The following is a 16,363-nucleotide window of genomic DNA, read 5'->3' on the forward strand; positions in this document are numbered from 1 at the left end:
CCCTACTTTCTCTTCTGGTGTTGTACAATAACTATATTACCTTGCCTCTGACACTTAAGTTCTATTGTCTGCTGTCTGTTTTACTGAAATCCTGTTGTCTCCATCAGCAATAGTGAATCTATTTCCATAACAGATTCTACTCCTCTAGAGAATCTGAAAGGATAACAAAAATTGTTTCCATGGCGCCCAGTCTCACCAATGCATTCCTTATTGTTTAATGAAGGTAGGATCCTCTGTGCCTCTCTAGGGTTTATAGTCAGTTGATGAATTCTCTAGTTTTAGTTTATAAATATATTTTTGCATGCTCAACTCACCTTTTGGCTGCTTTGAATCTTAATTCCTTTTCTGACATGGTGGTTTCAGCAGCTCTACCTTATTAACCTTGGTCTATTATTTTATACCTTCAGAGAGCCATCCCAGCACTATCTTAGCATCATGTCCAGATATCCATGTCTGAGTTTGATCCTGAATTCTCCTTCAATGTCAATAATCTCTTCCTTATCCAGCCTCATAATGTGACTCGTCTCCACATTCATCATTGTCAAGATTCAGTCCCAGGCATGCCATTTCTGTTTCTGAAGCCTGTTACTCTTTGATGAATAGCCCCATTCCTTTCATAGTAGAAAACTACTGTGAAGAAAGTGGACATAATCATAGTTGCTGGAATTTTTAAGATGATGATGGGAGTATTATGGAAACCTTCTCTCAATACATTTGAATAGTTAGAGTAGATAATTCTTTAAATTAGTTATATATTATGGGTATCAATTACTCCAAACATAACAGTTTAAAACAACAAACATCTCAGTTTCTGTGGGAAGGTGTCCAGGGTAGAGCTTAACTGGCTGTCATGGGGCTGCAGTCACAGCACCATCCAGCCTGGTCTCATCTCAAGGGTTGGCTCTGAGAGGGTCTGTTTCGTAGCAATAAACATACAGGCACACATATCCTTTTGAATAGGGATTTGTTTTCTTCAAGTAGATTCCTAGAAGTATTTCTATTTTTAGTTTTCTGAGAATCCTCCATGCTGATTTCCACAGTGGCTGCACCAGTTTACATTCCTACCAATAGTTAGGAGGTTCCCCTTTCTCTACATCCTTGCCAACACTTGTTATTTCTTTTCTCTTGGGTAGAGGTCATTCAGAATGGTATGAGGTGATAGCTCATTGTAGTTTTGAGTTGCATTTCCCTGATGATTAGCATTGTGGAGCAACTTCTCACGTGCCTGTTGGCCATCTGTGTATATTTTTTTGAAATCTGTTCAAGTCCTCCAGCCATGATTTAATTGGGTTGTTTGGTTTTTTGGTGTTGAGTCGTCTGAGTTCTTCATATATTTTGGGTATTCACCCCTTATCAAATAAATTACTTATATTCTCCCTTAATGTAGGTTGCCTTTTTCTTTTGTTGATGGTCTCCTTTGCTGTACAGAGGCTTTTTACTTTGTTGTAGTTCTCCTTTTTCAGTTTTTATTTACTTTCCCCTGCCCATGGCAATATGTTCAGAAAAAAAATTATGCACGCTGATACTGAAGAGATTTTTGCATATGTTTTCTTCTAAGAGTTTTGTGGTTTCCTGTCTTACCTTTGGGTTTTAAATCCATTTTAAGTGTACTGTGATATGTGGAATTTGACAGTAACCCAGTTTCATTCTCTCTCATGTAGCTGTCCAGTTTTCCCAACACTATTGAATAGACTGTTTTTTACCCATTCTATACACATGGGTCCTTTATCATGTATTAATTGAACGTATATTTGTGGGTTTATATATGTGCTTTCTATTGATCTATGAGCCTGTTCTTGTGCAAGTACTGTACTGTTTGAGTAGCATTGTAGTGTACCTTGAAATCAGTAAAAGTAATACATCCACCTTTGTTCTTCTTTTTCAGGATTTCTTTGGCTATTCTGGGTCTTTTGTGGTTCCATATGAATTTTAGGATTATTTGCTCTAGTTCATTGAAAAATGCCATTGGTGTTTGATAGGAATTGCCTTGAATTTATAAATTGCTTTGGGAAGGATGGTCACTTTGACAATATTAATTCTTCCTATAAATGAGCAAGGGACAGATTTCCATTTATTTGTGTTTTTTCTTTAGTTTCTCTCATGAGTGTTTTACATTTTTCAGAGTACAAGTCTGTTATCTTCTTTGTTAGGTTTATTTCTAGGTATTTTATTCTTCTTGATGCAATTGTAAATGGAGTTGTTTTCCTGATTTCTCTTTCTGCTAGTTAATTGTTAATATATAGGAAAGAAACAGATGTCTGTGTATTAATTTTGTATCCTGAAACTTTGCTGAATCCAGTTATTAGTTCTAATGGTTTTATGATGGAGTCTGTAGGGTTTTTTATATATAGTATCAAGTCATCTGAAAATAGTGACAGTTTTACTTCTTCCTTACAAATTTAGATGACTTTTGCAATGGCAAGGACATACAGTATTATGCTGGGTAAAATTCATGAGAGTAGACATACTTATCTTGCTCTTGAACTTAGAGGAAAAGCCTTGAGCTTTTTGCCATTGGGTTTAATACTAGCTATGGGTTTGTCTTATATGGCCTTATTATTATTTTGAGCTCTGCTTGCTCTATACCTATATTGTTGAGAGTTTTTATCATGAATGGTTGTTGAATTTTGTCAAATGCTGTTTCAGCGTCTACTGAGATGATCAAAGGTTTTTAATCTACTTTTTGTTAATTTCTTGTATTACGTAGATTGATTTATGAATATTGTACCATCCTTGCATCCCTGGAATAAATCTCACTTGGTCATGGTGGATGATCCTTTTGATGGACTTTTAATTTGGTTTTCTAATACTTCATTGAGGATTTTTGCCTCTATGTTCATCAGGGATATTGGCCTATTTTTTTGGAGTGTCTTTGCCTGGTTTTGGTTAGAGTGATGATGGCCTCATAGAATGAGTTTGGAAGTAATTCCTCCTTCTCTACTTTCTAGAATACTTTAGGAAGAATGGGTATTAGCTCTTTAAATGTTTGGTAGAATTCATCTGTGAAGCCCTCTGGTTCTGTACTCTTGTTTGTTGGGAGTTTTTTGATTACCAGTTCAATTTCATTACTGGTCATTAGTCTGTCCATATTTTCTGCTTCTTTCTTGGTCAGTCTTGGAAGGTTGGACTTTTCTAGCAAGCTGTTCATTTCTCTTAGGTTGTTCCATTTATTAGCATATTATTTTTCATGGAACTCTCTAATAGCTCTTTGTATTTCTGTGGTGTCAGTTGTAACTATTCTTCTTTCATTTCTGATTTTATTTGTGTCCTCTTTTTTTCTTTATAAATGTGGCTAGAGATTTGTTTACTTTGTTTCTCTTATCAAAGGACCAGCTGTCAGCTTCATTGATTTTTTTCTCTTGTTTTATTTTTCTCTATTTTATTTATGTCAGCTCTGATCTTTATTATATCCCTCTTTCAACTGACTTTGGGTTTATAGTTTTTGTTCTGAGTTTGCACTGTATTTTGGTTATTGTTCTTGCTTTTAAGGTAGGCCTGTATTGCTCTTAGAACTGCTTTTGTGGTGTCCCACAATTTTTGGACTGTTGTATTTTTGTTCTAATTTGTTTCCATGTATTGCCCCACATAAGGCAACCCATAAATGAGGCTACTTGTTTTTTAGCAGACCTGGGGGAGGTCGAAACAGTAAGGAAGTATGGGCTATGAATGAAAGGAGAGGTGCAAATGGCCCCACAAAGGTCTCAAGGACCCAGATGTGGGTTGATTTGATAAAGGCTGAGGTAGTGAAAGAAAAACTTAATGGGAATCCCAGTAGGATCTTGTTATAACTGTGGCATCAATTAAAGCCAGAGCAGTAATTCCAGGTGCTGAGGTCCAGGACATGTAAGCTGGAGGCAAAGCCCAATGCTTGGCCTCTCTCCTGGCAGGACTTCCTGGAGGACAATATTTAAGCTTCACCTGGGCCCTCACCCCCACAGGAGGACATCTGTGTTTTGTGGTGCGATTGAGGGTGAGGTTAAGACCTCTACTTTGGGTACATGGTGGGGATCAGAGCCCACATATAGAAATAGTAATGCATTGGTCCCCGACGAATGTACAATTTCTTTTAGTGCTGGTTAACACAGGTGCTGAGTGTTCTCTGATATATGGGCACCCTGAGCATTTTTCTGGGACCCCTGCTTTGACAGATGACTATAACTGTATTGCAATAAGAGTGAAGGAAGTAAATCCATTGGGATATGGCATTTACTACCAAAGGAGTATACTGTGTACATTTCTCCCATCTCTGAATATATTTTGGGGGAATATCCTGCAGAGCCTGTGGTTACAGACCACAACAGGTGGGTTCAGATTGAAGGCATGTGTGTTAAAGACAGTTCTGAGGGAACATGCTAAGCATCTACCTGTATATCTGCCTTTACCTCGGTGGGTGACAAGTACTAAGGAGTATATATTGCCTGGGGGACACAAGGAAATTGGAGAATCTCTACAAGAGTTGGAGAAAGTAGGCATCATAAAGCCCACTCATAGTACTTTTACTTCCCCAGTGTGGCCAGTGAAAGAGCCAGATGGCTCCTGGTGTATGACCGTGGTTACAGGGAACTGAATAAAGTCACAGCCCCTTTGCATGCTGCTGTCCCCTCTATAGCAGCCTTTATGGACACCTTCAGTCATGAACTAGGGATGTATAATTAAACTGTGGACCTTGCCAATGCTTTCTTCTCTCTTGACATACGACAGGAATGTCAGTAACAGTTTGCCTTCACATGGGAAGGCTGGCAGTGGACATTCAGTGTCCGTCCACAGGGATACCTCCCCAGTCCCACCATTTTCATGGTTTTTAGCCTAGGGCTTGGCCAGGTGGAAGAAACCACAAATGGTATGGCTGTTCTCTTGTAAATTTAGAAGGAGCAGTTCTTAGACTGCTGTACCGTCTAGAGGAAAAAGGATGGGCTGTGAACAGCACCAAGGTTCAGGGACCTGGTCTGTTATTAAAGTTCTTGAGGGTTGTGTCTGGTCAGGTAAAACTAAAGTTATCCCAGACACAGTAATAGTCAAGGTGCAAGTTTTCCTTATCCCTACCACTGTGGCATTATTACAAGAGTTTTTGGCTCTTTAGGGTTACTAGAGATTGTTCATCCCACATTTGGTACAAATTCTAAAGCCCTTATACCTGTTGGTACAAAAGGGCATGAGGTGGTACTGGGACAAAACATGAAGCTGCTTTTACTGCTGCTTAGCGAGCATTCAAGGCCATATCTAGTGGGCTCATCAAGGCCCTATGAGTGACATGTTAATGTATCCAAACATGATTATGGATGGGGCCTTTGGCAGCAGGTTAAACAGATCTGCCATCCTATTGGATTCTGGTCACAACTATGGAAAAGAGCAGTGGTCTGGTACAACCTGATAGAGAAGCAAGTGACTGCTGAGTATCATGCCTTGCTGGCTATGGAGCACATCAGTGGAACAGCTCTGATCAAGGTAATAACAACCTATCCAATCATGGGGTGGTATGAGACTGGATCCAAAGACCACAGAGTGTTATGCCACTGACGCCTACATTGACAAAATGGGGTGCAAAATTTCAGCAGCATAGCACCCTTTCTACTAGCCCCTTAAGTGCAGAACTCCATTGCTTTTTGGAGCCAGTGGCATTTACCAGTAGAAAGCAGGAAGAATTTTCTGGGAATATATTTTTTCTCTGGAGTTACAAGGGGACACAGAGCCAGACAGGCTTGGAGAAACAGAGGCAGGGGTGAATTCACATGGGTCTGTATCTGTACTTCTTGTTTTATCCTTTGGTCTATTTTACCTACTACTGCCAATATGATTTTCTTCTTTATCAGGAGTATTTCTCTGGACTTGGTCCTCTGCATTTCCATAAAAATTTGGACTTTTACTTTACTTTACACAGAATATTTTGCTAGGATTTTGATGGATTTTGTGAAATCAATTGATCAATTGAACAAATCAATCGTCAATTTGGTCAGACAATGTAACAATTTACGTTTTTAGAATGTTGAGTCTCTTTGTCTATTAACATGGTATCCCTGTTCACTTATTTACTTATTCTTTAATTTCTTTCAATATTTTACAGTTTTCCTTTTGGATGCATATGTGTTTGTGTGTTTAGAATTATTGCAAATGACTCATTAAGTTTCTTTATAAGTAGTTATTTTTTTAGATTCTATTGTAAAGGAAATCATTGCAAATACTTTATCTTCTAATTTCTTACCTCTAGTTCAAAGAAGCAAAATTGATTATTTAATTATTACTTGGTATCCATGAGCTCTAAGTTGCATAATAAATTCTATTTTTTCTTTGGTTATTTTGGTTTTTCAACATAAACGGAAATTCTCTTGTAACGAAACTCAGTTTTATGCATTCCTTTTAAATTCTTATATGTTTTAACCCTTTTTGTTGATTAATTGTTCTAGCTAGAGTCTCCAATATAATATTGAGCAGAAGTGATGTATCAAATATTCTTGTCTTATTACTGATTTCAGAAATAAGTCATTAACATTTCAATATTGAGCACAATGTTTGCTAAGTTTTTTGGGTATATAGGCAGTTTATTAGATTAGAAAAGTTACCTATTTGTTTGTTATTAGTTTATTACAATTGATATGGAACTTTACTCAACATTTTAAAATCCATTGAGAGAATCATAGAATTTTATTCATAATTCTAATAATGTGATAAAATTATATTAATTGATTTTCAAATCTCAAACTATCCTTGAACCTCAGGAATTAATAAAAGTTTATCTTGGTTAACCATCCCTTTTGGGAATCACTGGATCTATTTTGCTAACATTTCGTTTGGGACATTTGTATGTTTGATTGCAAGAGAGATTATCCTGAAATATTCCTTTCCTGTAATGTGTGACAGGATTTTACTGAGATATAATTCATATACCATACATTTTACCCACTTAAAGTGTATAATTCAATGGGTTTTAGTATATTCACACATGTGTGCCACCATCACGATAGTCAATTTTGCAATAATTTCATCACTACAATGGAGGCCCCATTTTAGCTTTTATCCCCAACTCACCTCCCTTTCCCATACTTAAGCAATTACCGATGTACTTTCTATTTTTATAGATTTCCCTATTCTAAGACTTCATATGCATGGAATCATGTGATATTTGGTCTTTGTGATAGATAGGCTTCTATCACATAGTACCATGTTTTCAAAATTCATGCAAGACACAGTATGTGTTAGTTGTTCATTTTCATGGCCTATATCATTCAGAAGACTAGTAAATATAACCAAACATGAAGAGATTTTCATATTGACTATAGCAAAAGGCACAGGCATATGCTGTAATAGAATCTCTTTGAAATATAAATGCATATGAATATACCACATTTAATTTACTCATTCATCCATTGTAGACATTTGGCTGTTTTCTACATTTTGGTTTTTATGAATAATGCTGCTATGAACACTTGCATATGGGTTTTTGTGTGTGGATACATGTTTTCATTTCTCTTGGGTATATATTTGGGAATCGGATTGCTGGGAGTAGAGTCATACGATACGATATCTCTATGTTTAATCATTTAAGTAAATGCTAGACTGTTTTCCAAAATGGCGGCAACATTTTATATTCTCACCAGCACTGTGTGAGCATTCTAAGCTCCACACAACTTTTTCAGCATTTATTATTAACTGAATTTATGATTCTAGCCATCCTAGTGGTTGTGGGATTTCTGGTAATTTGGATATCTTACTTGGATAAGAGGATATAATTAACAGCTATAATGTACTTAAAAATTTTTTTTATTAAGGTATAATTGATATACACTCTTATGAAGGTTTCACATGAAAAAACAATGTGGTTACTACATTTACCCATATTATCAAGTATCCACCCATACCCCAAAGCTGTCACTGTCCATCAGTGTAGTAAGATGCCACAGGTTCACTGTTTGCCCTCTCTGTGCTACACTGTTCTCCCCGTGATCCCCCACACGATGTGTACTAAACATAAGACCCCTCAATCCTCATCTCCCTCCCTACCCACCCACCCTCCCCCACCCCTCCCCTTTGGTAACCACTAGTCACCTCTTGGAGTCTGTGAGTCTGCTGCTATTTTGTTCCTTCAGTTTTGCTTTGTTGTTATACTCCACAAATGAGGGAAATCATTTGGCATTTGTCTTTCTGCACCTGGCTTATTTCACCGAGCATAATGTTCTCTAGCTCCATCCATGTTGTTGCAAATGGTAGGATTTGTTTCTTTCTTACGGCTGAATAGTATTCCATTGTGTATATGTACTGCATTTTCTTTATCCATTCATCTATTGATGTACACTTAGGTTGCTTCCATATCTTGGAAATTGTAAATAGTGCTGCGATAAACATAAGGGTGCGTATGTCTTTGCGAGTCTGAGAAGTTGTATTCTTTGGGTAAATTCCAAGGAGTGGGATTCCCAGGTCAAATGGTATTTCTATTTTTAGTTTTTGAGGAACCTTCATATTGCTTTCCACAATGGGTGAACTAGCTTACATTTCCACCAGCAGTGTAGGAGGGTTCCCCTTTCTCCACATCCTCTCCAGCATTTGTTGTTTTCTTAGTCTTTTCAATGCTGGCCATCCTAACTGGTGTGAGGCGATAGCTCATTGTGGCTTTTTATTTGCATTTCCCTCATAGTTAACAATGTGGAGCATCTTTTCATATGCCTGTTAGCCATCTGAATTTCTTCTTTTGAGAATTGTCTGTTCATATCCTCTGCCCATTTTTTAATCAGGTTATTTGCTTATTGGCTGTTGAGGTGTTTGAGTTTTTTATGTATTTTGGATGTTAACCTCTCATCAGATATGTCATTTACAAACATATTCTCCCATACTTTAGGATGCCTTTTTGTTCTGTTGATGGTGTCTTTTGTTGTACAGAAACATTTTAGTTTGATGTAGTCCCATTTGTTCATTTTTGCATTTGTTTCCCTTGCTCGAGGAGATGCGTTCAGGAAAAAGTTGCTCATGTTTATATTCAGGAGATTATTGCCTATATTTTCTTCTAAGAGTTTTATGGTTTCATGACTTACATTCAGGTCTTTCATCCATTTCGAGTTTACTTTTGTATAAGGGTTTAAACAATAATCCAGTTTCATTCTCTTGCACATAGCTGTCCAGTTTTGCCAACACCTGTTGTTGAAGAGGCTGTCATTTCCCCATTGTATGTCCATAGCTCCTTTATCATATATTAATTGACCATATATGCTTGAGTTTATATCTATGCTCTCTTTCCTGTTCCATTGGTCTATGGGTCTGTTCTTGTGCCAGTACGAAATTGTCTTGATTACTCTGCCTTTGTCATAGAGGTTGATGTTGGGAGCATAATCTCCCCAGTTTCATTGTTCCTTCTCAGGATTGCTTTGGCTATTTGGGGTGTTTTGTGGTTCCATATGAATTTTAGAAGGATTTTCTCTAGTTCATTGAAGAATGCTATTTGTATTTTGATAGGAATTGCTTTCAATCTATAGATTGCCTTAGTCAAAATGGCCATTTTTACAATATTAATTCTTCCTATTCATGAGAACGTGATGTATTTCTATTTATTGGTATTTTCTTTAATTTCTCTCATGAGTGTCTTATAGTTTTCAGAGTATAAGTCTTTCACTTCCTTGGTTAGGTTTGTTCCTAGGTATTTTAATCTTTTTGTTGCAATTGTGAATGGAATTGTTTTCCTGATTTGTCTTTCTGCTAGTTCCTCTCTAGTGTATAGGAATGCAACAGATTTCGTGTATTAATTTTGTATCCTGCAACTTTGTTGAATTCAAATATTAGATCTAGTAGTTTTGGAGTGGATTCTTTAGGGATTTTTATGTACAGTATCATGTCATCTGCACTCCTTGTCAATTAATATATGCGGATCTTTATTTCTGGCCTGTCTATTCTACTCCATTGTTCTGTATGAATGTTTTGATGCCAGGACTATCTGTAGCTTTCTTGTTTAGTTTGAAATCAGGAAGTGTGATGTGCCCAGATTATTATTTTTTCTGATTATTACTCTGCTTGTTTCATAGAAATCTATTAATATCAATATTGAAATATTTATCTTTTTATTAAATAGTAAATGAAAATTTTTATTTAATATTATTCAATATTTAGTAATTAAATATTTTATTAGTGGTAATAAAATTAACAAATATTTTACAGAAATAATTTTAAAAATAAATAGCATGACTATGACTCATTTAAAAAGTGTTGAGAATGAAAGATACAAAAAATATATGAGGCCTATTTAAAAAATAGAAATTTTTTCTGTAAATTAATGAGATTCTATGTGAATTAAATAGAATAAGCACATTTAAAGACCATCTTACATGTGGTGAAATAGTCACAATACACATAACAAGATATATGTACATAGATAACAAGATATGTATACATAATCAATAGTAATTTATGCTTAGTTTTAGGAAATACTGTCAGTAGAACAAGATATTTGTACAAAAATGTCTGTATCACAGCTGAAGGTTGAGTTAAAAAGATTTATATATTTATAATAAAATTGTAGAATCACTTAATAAGCTCAAGATAGTCATTTTTTATAATAGTGAAAGGTTTTTTAAGCAATCACAAAGTGTCAACTGTTAGAATTGATTTCAAATTGTGATGGAATGCACCAAAATGAAATCCTGCATCTTCTCCAAATGATAGATATTTCTAACTATTGAGTAAAAAGGTTTGTTTTTAATTGTCAAAATATTTGGAAAGCCATCACATAAAGGATGCTTCACATTTGTGAATATGCCAGTTCATAAGCATATATTTACATTGGATTATATGGAAGTGTATAATAGACTAAGGGCTGTTATTACCTTAGACTTATTTTTCCAATTTCTTATGTTAATTTTTTGATAATAAATAGGCATTACTTATGGTAAAAATATGTTACCAAAGAAGAAAAGGTGTAATTGTATTCTCTTACAGTAATTAGCCACTATAGGTGTTATGGAAGAAAAGGAGTACAATGTAGGCTTGCTCTTTCTCATTTGATTTATATTTTGTGTAAAGTCCTTTGTTGGATAGCATTGTGGAATCTTCAATTCTCTGAGGACATTATCCCCACTGCAGCTTGTTTCACAGTCCTTGCCAAAATATTACACAAAAGATTCATAAATAACTTTGGATCCTAATTCATCTGGGACTTGAGTCCACATACAAGCCATGCAAACCTTTCCTCATCCTTATAACCCTCAGGATGATCAGGCATAAACAAGCAACTGAAACAACCATGTCTGTAATCTTTGAGAGACATAGAAAATTATTTTCTTTAAGAAACAGTTTTATATGTTTTACCAAGATTAGAGAGATATGAATAGTTAATTGAATTGTGCTAAAAAGAAACAAGAGTTTATAATTTTGAGTTGATTGAAGGCTTTGATAGGGCTGGATTTGTATATCAACATATGTTAGGTCACCTAAAATAGGTGAAACAAAGGACTTCTGGAAGCAACCTTGAATTGGAAATCATCTGCTGACATAATTTAGATTCTTGCACTCTCTAAAATGTTGTTTTCTATAAGACAAGAGAAGTAAACATCCATTAGTCAAACAATAGTGTTAATTTATTTTCAAGATATTTGGGAGCAAGGACATGGCCTAAAGTTTCAAGACTTGTGTAGGGCAGAGTTGTGTTACGACAGAAGAAAGGAGAGGTAGGTGGCCTGTATATGTTTCCTTTTCCATATCTTCTGTTGACTCAACTATTTAATTATTTTAATTACTGAACCTATCATAACTATTCATTTAACTTATTGTTAGTTGTGTGATGTTCACATTCATGGGAGTGCCCTGCTCATCCTAAAACATCAAACCAGGGTCATCCTTTCATTCCTTTACTGAAACCTGAAAACTCTTGGAGATTTACTACGGGTAATAGGCAACTGGTTGATACAGAGTATGTCTCACTTCTGAAGGAAAGGACTATTTTTAAAGTAATTAAGTTAGACATTCTCATAGCCAGTTAATTAGAATTTCTATAACAAATGACTTGGTTATTCTTTAATTTATTTATGGCTTTAAGCAAACATTGGGTATTGAAATCATTTTGGAAGGAATTAGTGTAGTTATTTGGTGTTAATAAGGATCAACCACAGAGCAGTTGATGGTCCTAATGCAGAATTTAAGAGTTTTTATCTGTGGTGTTAATATATTTCTGGCAGGTGTAGTGAAGAAGTATGAATGGAATCCATAAAGGAAAGCTATTTCTTTGAAAAAAACTAGTGATGTCAAGTAAAACAATTTGCCTTTGCAGGCATTACATACATGCTGAGTGTGTAGTCATTCTATGGTGTGACTCAGGAGCCACTCAGAGCATTTCCTCCACCGCACATAAAAGCCAACAAGAATCACGTAAAGTAGAGAAAGGGGTTTGGCAAAAGTAACAGTTGTCAGAGTAGTTTTTTTGGTTTTTTTTGTTTTTTTTTTTTATTTTAGTGTCATTAATATACAATCACATGATCAACATTGTGGTTACTAGATTCCCACCATTATCAAGTCCCCACCACATACTCCATTACAGTCACTGTCTATCAGCGTAGTAAGATGCTATAAAGCCACTACTTGTCTTCTCTGTGCTATACTGCCTTCCCCATCACCCGCCTATATTATGTGTGCTAATCTTAATGCTCCTTATTCTCCTTCTCCCTCCCTTCCCACCCACCACTCCCAGTCCCTTTCCCTTTGGCAACTGTCAGAGTAGTTTTAAAACTGAATCTACATTATAAACAAATGACTTATCTAGATATGAGTTTATATATTACCTTGAATTAACTCTATATCTCAGTCCACACTGCTCTGTGCTTATTACATTATACAAGATGTAAATCCTGTTTCCAACAAATTTTTTACACCCTCTAATTAACATAGAGTGTGACAAAAGCACATAGAAAATTTTTAAAGTGTCCTGGGAGATTTGGAAGTACTTCTCTAAAGAGTGCAAGTAGAAAACAGACGAATGAATCACAAAGAGTCAGGTATATGTCAGAATCAGCAAATGGATGAAGTAAGGGGGAGAGGAAAATAAAACAATTAGATAATATTTTTTTTCCAGACAGCAGGTAGTTCATGTTACGTGACTTGTGCAGGGGAACAGAGACTTCAACAGCATTAGTACATGGATATAGATACATCTTGTGTCAAAAAGATGCCTCGAGTGTTTTTAGTTTATTCAGGGAAAAAAAGGGCTACAAAAGGATAGTGACACTGGGTAAAATTTTGGTTATTGATAAAGGAAATAGTCTTAAGGGAACAAATGTGTGATGAACTAATCTACTCCAAAGTGCAAATTAAAAGAATAGTGCACATTTAAAAAATTATCAGGGAAAATTTTGTTTTCCTTACACTATAGTATTCAAAAGACCCATAAAAACTTTAATTTTTCCCAACACATGTCATGACCATTTAGTAGGCTATAAAATCAATTTGAAGGTATTTGTATTTATTTTTAATGACATACATTAGAACATAAAACATCAGAGATCAGGCACCAAAGTATTTTATTGTCATTTTTTTCCCACTATATGTACGTAAATATCTGTGGGTGTCTGAACTTGTACACTGGGATGCAGTATAAAATGCCTAAATTACTAAATGTTTTAGTAAAAACATTTGAAAACCAGGTTTCTGATCCATGTAATGATATGCTATCAACGCAGCTGAGTATGAATTATTTTTAAAATACATTATTAAATAAAACAGAACACACGTATAATACGTGTGACTTTTCTGAACAAAACCATAATAAGACTATTTTACCACCATATTCTCAGAACTTACATCCTTCGCTTTTACATGCTGTTTGGGCAAAATTCAGCACCCCTGAAATGAGAAACCACACATCTGTAACCAGTTTCATCCTTCTCGGATTGACAGATGACCCTCAGCTACAGATTCTGATTTTCATATTTCTACTGATCACCTACATGTTGAGTGTAACTGGAAACCTGAGCATCATCATCCTCACATTAGTGGATTCTCACCTTAAAACTGCGATGTACTTTTTTCTCCAAAATTTCTCCTTCTTAGAAATCTCGTTCACGTCTGCCTGCATTCCTAGATTCTTGTACAGTATATCAACAGGTGACAGGACTATTACGTATAATGCTTGCATATGCCAACTTTTTTTTACATATGTTTTTGGAATAACAGAATTTTTTCTCCTGGCTACCATGTCCTTTGATCGATATGTAGCCATCTGCAAACCCCTGCATTATATGACTATTATGAACTACAGGGTCTGCAAAAGGCTCATCTTCTGCTGTTGGATGACTACATTGTTCATCATGTCACCACCACTTAGCTTGGGACTGGATCTGGAATACTGTGACTCTAATGCCATTGACCACTTTTTCTGTGATGCTAACCCTATGCTGAAGATCTCATGCTCAGATACATGGCTCATAGAGCGGATGATTATTATCAGTGCTGTGATGACTTTCCTCATGACTCTGCTGTGTGTGGTCCTGTCCTATATGTACATCATCAGAACTATTCTAAGACTCCCCTCTGCCCAGAAGAGGACAAAAGCCTTTTCCACCTGTTCTTCCCACATTACCATGGTTTCCATCACCTATGGCAGCTGCATCTTTGTTTATATCAAACCTTCAGCAAAGGATGAAATGGCCATTAATAAGGGAGTATCTATACTCACTACTTCCATTTCCCCCATGCTGAACCCATTCATTTACACTCTGAGAAACAAACAAGTGAAACGAGCCTTTAATGACTTAGTTAAAAGATTTAAATTGCTCTCAAAGAATTAGGGGAATGTTGATGTCAGTATCCCTAAGCATATTTTCTTCAGTTTATGTCTCCTTTTGCCTTTTCGTGATCTAGATTTGCCATCCATTCTGTACCAGCCCTGGTCAAGTCACCCCATTGATCTCCTTATAAGAAAGTTTCTTTTAGATGATAATTGTAATGAAAAAAATTAGAATAGATGTCTCAGGAAATCTAAGCATGACTTCACTCCTAACATTTACTTTCCAATTCTAAGAGGTTTGGGAAATTTATCTTGAAATATTAACACAATAGTGAACACCTTTCCTTTAAATAGAACAGAAACAAAAAACAAACCAAAAACCTTACTTAAATAAGATACTTAATTGGGAAAAGAATCAATACTTGTCTAAGTGTTATAAGAAAAATTTCATAAACTGAAGATATATTTTTAAATGAGGAATAAGTATAGGATTTATGATTTGAAAGAAGCATTTACTAATGGAAAATCTTTGAAATCACACAATTCACATATTTTATTGACTAGATCCTATCTAATCTGAACGTTATTTAAAATTTGACAAAGCGTCATGAATTAAGTAACTATACATTTGTAATTTCTGTTAAAGATAAATCCTTCACTGAAATTTCATAAAATGTATTTATTTTGGTATCCCAATTAAATTGTTTAATCTTGTATGTAGAGTAGAGTATTTTAACAAAAGGATGGCAGCAAGTCCAAGAAAACTAATATAGGGCTAGAAGAGTGATATATTAATGAGCCTTAAGCCGATTATATAAGGAATAAACAAATGAGAAACAGAATAAAATGTGAATACAAATATCAATGTGATGATATGCTTTTTTTAAATGAAAAATATGTCAATTCAAGAAACCAAATTACACACCTAATTATAATCCCTCAAAGAAACACCAGCATTTCATTATTCAGTACATTTTGTTCCAACTTCCTCTTCCATAATACAACATAGTAATATTTCCTTTGTTCCTTTTTCTGTATTTCAGGCCACTTCTCATTTCATGCACAGTGTAGGCATGAATTTACCCCTCATTTTTCAACTTCCTAACCTCCAGTTTAGATGACAATCCCACAAGAATTTATTGCTGACCTTGTCTTATGATTCCACCAACAGTACCCCAGGCCTGGGTTAGTCTGACTCATTCCCACTACTGTCATCACTTACCCGCTGCTTTCATTCATTACCAAACTGCAATTGCATGTTTACTTCTCCTTATTCTACTCTCAATAGCAAATACATTTGACATGGTCTCCTCATAGGCCAAATTCTAGAAAGTTTTATGCCTGACACAGACAAATACTAGTTACTTAATAGACAATTTTCCAATATGATGATTTGAAACTTCTGACAATGAAAAGTGAGAAATAATCTGTGAGTAGAAAAGACACAGAAGTAACATTTGACATGAATGTGTGCATAACAGTGTGGGTATAATTATAACATTTCCAGAATCTCTCACTCGGCTTTAGTGCATCTCCATATCAACAGGTGTTTCCAAGGGTGGAGTGAAGTCGTCCATCTGAACCAGAAAGGTTGGGGGAAGTATTTACTCACTTCAGATGCAACAGGAGAGAGAGAGAGACAGACGCGGGATGAATGCTTGTAAGCAATAAATGGGT

The 16,363-nt window shown here is 35.5% G+C and overlaps 1 protein-coding gene across 1 annotated transcript; it reads left to right on the top strand.

Moving 5' to 3' along the window:
* The first annotated feature begins 13,808 nt into the window (after nt 1-13,808).
* Nucleotides 13,809-14,747, top strand: LOC130685106 (olfactory receptor 6C2-like). The gene has a single exon (XM_057508291.1). It carries the CDS (start codon nt 13,809-13,811, stop codon nt 14,745-14,747), a length of 939 nt encoding a protein of 312 aa, XP_057364274.1.
* The last annotated feature ends 1,616 nt before the right edge of the window (nt 14,748-16,363 follow it).

Source organism: Manis pentadactyla, chromosome 10 (genome assembly GCF_030020395.1).
Source record: "Manis pentadactyla isolate mManPen7 chromosome 10, mManPen7.hap1, whole genome shotgun sequence".
NCBI classification, from domain to species: domain Eukaryota; kingdom Metazoa; phylum Chordata; class Mammalia; order Pholidota; family Manidae; genus Manis; species Manis pentadactyla.